At 48.6% G+C, this 7,788-nt stretch overlaps 1 protein-coding gene across 1 annotated transcript in view; it reads left to right on the forward strand.

Annotated features, from left to right (window-relative positions):
* The window catches only part of FLAD1 (flavin adenine dinucleotide synthetase 1), a 7,630-nt gene extending 3,390 nt beyond the window's left edge, over nucleotides 1-4,240 (forward strand). Inside the window, exons 4-9 of the mRNA XM_018566419.1 lie at nucleotides 620-767; nucleotides 884-982; nucleotides 1,382-1,571; nucleotides 1,645-1,718; nucleotides 2,700-2,831; nucleotides 4,147-4,240. Of these exons, the coding sequence (XP_018421921.1) occupies nucleotides 620-767; nucleotides 884-982; nucleotides 1,382-1,571; nucleotides 1,645-1,718; nucleotides 2,700-2,831; nucleotides 4,147-4,180 (677 nt within the window). The 3' untranslated portion in view covers nucleotides 4,181-4,240. The remainder of the gene's footprint in view (nucleotides 1-619; nucleotides 768-883; nucleotides 983-1,381; nucleotides 1,572-1,644; nucleotides 1,719-2,699; nucleotides 2,832-4,146) is intronic.
* The last annotated feature ends 3,548 nt before the right edge of the window (nucleotides 4,241-7,788 follow it).

The following is a 7,788-nucleotide window of genomic DNA, read 5'->3' on the forward strand; positions in this document are numbered from 1 at the left end:
CCTCTCTGCCCCTCCTCCTCTCTCTCCCCCTCTCTCTTTTCTTCCCCCTTTCTGCCCCACCTAGTCCACCCTACATCCCACCCCCTCATGAGGTTACAGTCTTCATATCTACACCATCCAAGGTGACCTTAAAGGAGCACTCATAGACCTGGTGGCCATCCTGGATGACCTGACAGACCCATATTCCTGCTCCTTGACCCCATTTGCCTGACCAATCCCAATTGGCCCAAATACATGAGAGTCAACTCTTCCCCCAGCTCCTCTCCATCATACTTACTATCTGGAGCCAGGAATAGCCCCGATATGGCCTTACAGGTGAAGTATTCTGGGATATATTGGACTTGCTTAGGGGAAATGTTCCTCCTGGGGTCCTGTCTCTTTATGCCAGGGGTCTCAAACCTCCGGCCCTCCAGCTGTGGTGAAACTACAAATCCCATGATGCATCTATCTCCGGGAGTCATGTCTGTGGCTGTGGGAATCTTGCAATGCCTCATGGGATTTGTAGTTCCACCACAGCTGGAGGGCCGGAGGAGGTGCGAGACCCCTGCCTTGTGCAGTCTATAAGCCTTGCTCTTACAGTCTTGTTTGAAGTCGGTTGTGGATGGTGTCGTCTCCTCAGGTTCTCCGTTGGGGGATAAGGTCTCATCGGCGTTGCAGACGGTGGAGGACGCGCTGAAGCAGTACAGCCTGGAGAAAATCTGCGTGGCCTTTAATGGCGGTAAAGATTGTACAGCGCTCCTGCACCTGTATCACGCTGCCGTTCAGAGGTGAGCACTATTCCCGTCTACACACCACACCTACCACCCCGGAGCGGAGCAGTGATGGTTCCGGGGAAGGTTTGTCATCTTTACCCATAATGCTTCCTGTTTTATTGTCTTTGAAGGCGACACCCGGAGCTCAAGGAGAAGCTGCAGGCTCTCTACATCCGCATCGTGTCACCGTTCCTGGAAATGGAACAGTTCATGCAGGACACAACCAAACGGTGAGCTAGGGGGCATGGACCGAGGATCCCACCAGATCAGGGGATGGTGCAGAGAGGGATATCATCGGTGAAATCCCCAAATCTGTCCGGCGGGTGATAACGGCAGAAAGATCCTACGGCCATGTCTCCCGACAGATCAGTGTGTACAGAGAACACAAAGTGGGGACAATGTCTAAGATAACGAAGAGGAGTATTGAGGTTGCCATCGCGTAATGCCTACTAGAAATGCTGGGTGTCATACTGATCCTCTGGCTTCAGTACTTTCGGAGTCACTGATGCAGATCAGGGATACCTGTTCAGTGTCTGAGCAAAGGCGACCCCCCCCCCATATTTAACCATTACAAGTCTCCCTTTGTGGCCAGTTTTGGTTGAGATGTTTCTCTCTCTACCCCAACCCAGATACAATCTTCAGATCTACACCATCCAGGGTGACATTAAACAAGCCCTCATGGACCTGAAGGCGGAGCAGCCTCAGCTGGAGGCCATCCTGATGGGGACCCGTCGCACAGACCCGTACTCCTGCTCCCTGATCCCCATGTGCCTGACCGATCCCGGCTGGCCCAAATACATGAGAGTCAACCCTCTGCTGGTGAGTGTGAAAGCTCCAATCACGTAATTCCTTCACTAGGGGGATGCGGGACTCACCACTGTCTGTTTTCCAGGACTGGTCGTACCGCGACATCTGGGAGTTCCTGCGCACAATCTACATTCCGTACTGCATTCTGTATGACAAAGGGTGAGGGGACGTCCGTCCATCTGTTTGCATATGTCTCTCTGTCCACCCATCCTTTTATCTGTCCATTCGTCTGCCTGCTTGTTCATCTATCTTCCTGCCTGTCCATCCATCTGTCTGCCTGTCTGTCTGCCTATCCACCTTTTTGTCTGCTTTTTCATCTATCTTTCTGCCTGTCCATCCATCTGCCTTTCTATCCATCCGTCTGTCTGCCTGCCTGCCTGTCTATTTATTTATCTGTCTGTCCATCCATCTGCCTGCCTGTCCATCCGCCTATCTTCCTGTCCGTCTGCCAGGCTGTCCATCAGTCTGCCTGCCTATTCACCTATCTGTCTGCTTTTTCATCTATCTTTCTGCCTGTCCATCCATCTGCCTGTCCATCTGCCTCTCTATCCATCCGTCTGTCTGCCTGCCTGTCTATTTATCTGTCTGTCCATCCATCTGCCTGCCTGTCCATCCGCCTGTCTGCCTGTCTGTCCATTCATCTGCCTGCCTGACCATCCTTCTATCTATCTGTCTGTCCATCCATCTGCCTGTCTATCCATCCGTCTGCCTGCCTGTCCATCCTCTTGTCTATCTGTCTGCCAGTCTGTCCTTCCATCTGCCTGCCTGTCCATTCGTCTGTCTATCTTCCTTCCTGTCTATATATCGGTATGGCTGCCTCTGCATCTATCTCTTTGTCTGTCCATTTCTCTGTCTGCCTCCATCTACCTGTATATCTGTCTGTCCAGCCATCTTTCTGTCTATCCACCTATCTGCCTGTTCATTTATCAATCTCTCTTTCTATCCATCTGTCTGTCCATCTCCCTAATCATTTACTTGTCCATTCCTCTGTCTGTCCATCTATCTATCTGTCTCTCTTTCTATCCATTCATCTTCCTGCCCTTCCGTCTGTTTGACCCACCCCTCCGTCTGCCTGTCCAGCCATCACTCTTTGTCTGTCTGTCTTGGGTTGTAATTCACCTCTCTACACCTGTGTCGCAGTTACACGTCTCTGGGCAGCATGGAGAACACTATAAAGAACCCGGCCCTTCGATACACAACGCCGGCCGGGGTGGAGAGCTTTCGCCCTGCGTACATGCTGGAGAACGAGGAAGAGGAACGCACGTCCAGGAAGTAAAGTATCCCATGTGTCTGTCCGTCCCCATGTGCTCCCCCTCCGGTGCCGTCCATCCGTTCCGTTCCGTGTGAGACCTGAAACCGTTGGGACAATGGGGGTCATTCTCCGGGACGCAGAGCTCGTACCACCATTTATGTACAATCAGTATGACGATGGGGGGGTCATTGACTGGGACGCAGAGCTCGTACCACCATTAATGTATAGACTATGCAGTGGTGTCACTTATCAGTGTATCTGTCCCACACAGCGTACCCCTTAGGACCACAGATATCGGGGTTAGAGAATTGCCAGCACTGCAGAGAATAATTGTGACGGGGCAACTGCAATGTGGCATTGAGTAGTCCCTATTGGTCGAGGATTCTGGGATTTCTCGGCATCACTACATTGCTGGAATGTCGCTAAGATGTGTACAGCCATTCTGTTTATTAGTTTGTATCACTTGCCTCCTTACCGTCCCTAAAATATTGGTGACCACTTGATGCCACAGTAAAGGTCTGCCCCTGGCGATTATCTGCAGTGCAGCAGTTGGGGACTTATCACATAACACAGTCACATCGCTTCTTGGATTCGCATCCCACACTCCTCTCTATTTAATGCCATAGTACCGGCCGACCGCATATATGTGGCAGCACAGAGGTGGGCTTTATGCCGTGCTGGCACATATATGTGTTCAGCCAGTGTCTGTATTTTGTGATGGGAGCACACTCAATTGCAAGCCCCAGCACTGTGACTAACAGCTTGCAGTCACTTAGTGATGATCCAGAGCCAGCCAGCATCACATGATCACTGTGGCAGCCAATCACATGATCGGGAAGGCCAGGAAACGACTCAGGTGTTTAGATTTCCTCAAAGACCCTGTGCGGAGGAGTTTAAGGAGGTTGTTGAAGAGTGATCGGTTCCAAACTTGTTGTGGCATCGGCCTATTCACACTGCAAGAACAATAGTTTATGGGCCGGAATATAATTTTTTGCAGCTACAGCATGTTCCCCGTGGGTCCCCTCTGCTCCGTGTCCCACTGGGTCCCCCTTCTGCTCCGTGTCCCACTGGGTCCCCCTTCTGCTCCGTGTCCCACTGGGTCCCCCTTCTGCTCCGTGTCCCACTGGGTCCCCCTTCTGCTCTGTGTCCCACTGGGTCCCCCTTCTGCTCCGTGTCCCACTGGGTCCCCCTTCTGCTCCGTGCCACACGTTATAAGTTGGTGAATTGAGCTGAATCCACTTTTAGTGTCTTCTGACCCCCGTTTTGTTTTGTTGAGTGTCTTCCTGAATCCTGATTGGCTGTCCCCGCACTCAATGCTCTCTCTTGTCTTGCCAGTCTGCAGGTCTCGTTGGGCTGTGGTTTGGAGTAGATGCCACCTCGAACCTTTGTGCCACAGCTGATGCCATTGAAAGCGGGGGGGAGGGTGGAGGTTAATAGGAGCAAAGGATCAGATTTGCTGTGTTTGTAGTAGAGGCTACGTTTTATAACTTCACTTTAATATCCTGTGTGAGAGAGCCGTTCCTGGGTCCCCAACCCCCTGCCAGGGCCCCACTGGTGTCAGCGTATTGTGGCCCTGCCATGTCAGCGAATGTCTCAGCTGAACATCAGCCGACCTGCAGGACTCAGTCACGGGGGCCCTGGCATGCCTGTTCCACCTCTGTGACTGTTCTGTTATGAAAGGGTTAAGCATTGTGCACCCGTCCTGGTGGTGGGGGGAACCTTCTGTTTGTGCGCCAGGCCCGTCTGCTTCACCCGCTTGTTCCGGCAATGACAAAAGCACAGATTGCAGAATGTTCCGGCTCTGCTCCAGCACAAAGAGCCGGGTGTCCCCCCTCCCACACGCCCAGGGCCTCGTGGTCCGTGCCGGCAGCTGATAAATTGCCCCATCGGGCACCCGCTTCCACAACATGATCCCAATAAGCAGACACGGTGCCCTCGCTGTGCCAAGCCGAACCGCGACAGCCTATGGTCCCCTTCGCCCCTTTCTCCATGGGACAAGTGCTGAAGAACATGTCTCTGCCATTCCCGAGGTCCAAGAACTGGATGGGCATGAATATCGGCCACTCGTTCCTGCAGAGCATGAAGGAGTGCCTGTACTTCCTGCTGTGCTGCTGGTGCATCAAGGAGCTGCTGGACTAGTGACCCTGCGGCCTAGGGGGGGAGCCGGAATGGTTTCTAACAGGGGGGGGCCTTCTGTAGTCTCCACCATCTAGCAGGGCCACCTGTAGCCTCCAGTACGTGTGAAGATATGCAGATGCTGAAACGTGTTTTATGTGACACAAAATCCGAAAGCCACGGGGGAGCTCACCCAGTGCCAGCAGTGACCGGACACCATTATATGACCACATGTGGGGGGTCACATCTGAAATGCCGTGTTTATGTTGCGAGCTTGGACTACTGCGCTCCCCCCAGCGGCACTCCCGCCGACAAAGAGTGCCCCCTCCCTGGACAAGAACTGACTGCGAGTGACTGACGTGACTGTAAATTTGCTGTGCGTGGTCGATCAGTCAGCGTCGGCGAAGAGATATTGCCCTGACTCCATGCAGATATGAGGGAAGTGAGAACGGAGGAAGCTCTCGGTAGAGGGCGAGCCGTCCTCCGAGTTTTTATCTACTGAGATGCAGTGATAATAAAATCCTGTTATTATACGGAGTGTGTCCCGTGTCTATGTGATGAGACAATAGGTGGCTTGGTAGAGCGCAGAAGCCAAGACACGAAGGGTATGGCATTGGAGCGACATTTTAGAGGCAGCTCCCGGTCAGCTTGGGGGTCCCCGGGGTGGTCTAAGACGTGTGCGGAGAGTGATCGTGCCACTGTTGTAGTATAAGGGCTGTAAACACACTTCAGGGGCTCAATGATCCCCCTTCATCAGGGCTCAGATGCTGATAGTAAATGGGTAGACCTGAATGGGATAAATCATATCCTTTATATTACAATCTGCTGTCCTTATTCCCTATTAGCATCCAAGCCCTGATGAAGTGAGAGCGTTCAGACTCCACAAAACGCATTGGCCCCCTGTCACTCATAATACTGTACATGTCTTATACTTGCGGCACGCTCTGCACACCGCTGTGTCACTATCATAGTTTAATCGGGAAAAAGGAGGTTGTTCCCTGGAGTTCTGATATACCTTGAATATCCCCTTTAATGTTTAATCAATCATTTAAATAGGTCATCAAGGTCATATAACCAAAAGTAGTCAGAACAAAAAGGAGGGTAACAGTGTTTTAACAGAGAGAACACTGTAAAAGAAGGTTATTAAATTGACCGAGACCTATAGTTTTATAAAAATATAAACTTTATTGATTACAAGATAATATATTCGGTGTCTATTAGCTCACTTCTCAAATTACTAGTAAAAGAACAACGTTGTTCATGACACTCATACTCCCATTCATTCATACAAACTAAGCGTTCCCACAAACTTGGCAGTGTTTGATTTCTTGACAGTTTCCTAAAGAAGGAATTTTCTTAATTTTACACCTGTTTAATTTTACAACTTTCACGGAATAACCATGCGCTGGTGACAGTACTGTTAAAACCGAAAAAGAACCCACGCATTTAAAAGGACGAGAGGGGTAAGAGACGACGAAAAGTGAGTACGGTAGACAATTATATAATAATAACTGGTCCCGCACTAGTCTCCCCCTTAAATTCACTGTACACCAGGAGGAACCATATATGATGAAAAAAAATTTGGAGATTCTTCAGGCATGAATGAATAAGAGGTGTTGTTGTTATATTAAGACCAATATATACACAAAACACTCCAGTGGATGATATGGTCTTAAAGAAACCACCATGAAACGAAGAGACTTCCTTATTAACTGAAACCAATAAGTAACCCATATCAACCATACTATCGGGGTAAAGAATACGTAGACTGACTAGAGTTATATTTGGAAGTAAATCGGAAAATATAGATCTTCCTCTCCGACGTCCACCTCTTACATCATCGTTAAGCAGCAACATAATTATGGAGTAGAAACAGGTGTAAAATTAAGAAAATTCCTTCTTTAGGAAACTGTCAAGAAATCAAACACTGCCAAGTTTGTGGGAACGCTTAGTTTGTATGAATGAATGGGAGTATGAGTGTCATGAACAACGTTGTTCTTTTACTAGTAATTTGAGAAGTGAGCTAATAGACACCGAATATATTATCTTATAATCAATAAAGTTTATATTTTTATAAAACTATAGGTCTCGGTCAATTTAATAACCTTCTTTTACAGTGTTCTCTCTGTTAAAACACTGTTACCCTCCTTTTTGTTCACTATCATAGTTTCTTTGTTAAAATGTGTCCAAAGCCCAAACTGTTTTGTAGGTGGAGTAGGGAAATGTTGAAATCCTTTCTGGGGGGTTGGTGGGTCCATATGGGAAGACTTCACTTCCTGTCCCGGGGACACAACAAATTAAAGGAAATTTCTCCCAAGTGAAGAGACAATTATTGCCGGAGTAGATCTCCCCACTAAAAGATTCCACTTGTAGTCCTTTTCTGGTGACAACTGTATAGATTCATATTTCCTGTCACTTCCTGCCTCAGTGACACAAATACAGAGGGTGAGTCTTTCCAGGGGTGGGGGACCGTAATCCTTCCACACTCCATCATTAACCCCTTCATGATTGAGGCCCTTTTTTCATTTTTTGCACCCATGTTATATTCCACATTTTAGGCCTGAAAATGACATAAAACCCCCCAATATTATATATTTTCTGAATGCCAAGACCCTATAGAATAAAATGGTGGTAGTTGAAAATTTTTATGTTGCGCAATATTAGCGCAACTCCTTATTAAACCCCAAAATTTAGTGACAAATTTAATTAAATGCCCCAAAACACAACAAATTACCCATTTTTTTAATGAAATATAAAAGATGAGGTTACAACGAGTAAAACGATACCCAACATGCCCAGTTTACAGATTGCGTGCGACCGTGAAACGGCGAAAAACTGCAGTACCCCAAAAAGTCAATAAAA

Source organism: Nanorana parkeri, unplaced genomic scaffold (assembly GCF_000935625.1).
Source record: "Nanorana parkeri isolate BGI_ZX_2015 unplaced genomic scaffold, ASM93562v1 scaffold947, whole genome shotgun sequence".
Classification (NCBI taxonomy): Eukaryota; Metazoa; Chordata; class Amphibia; order Anura; family Dicroglossidae; genus Nanorana; species Nanorana parkeri.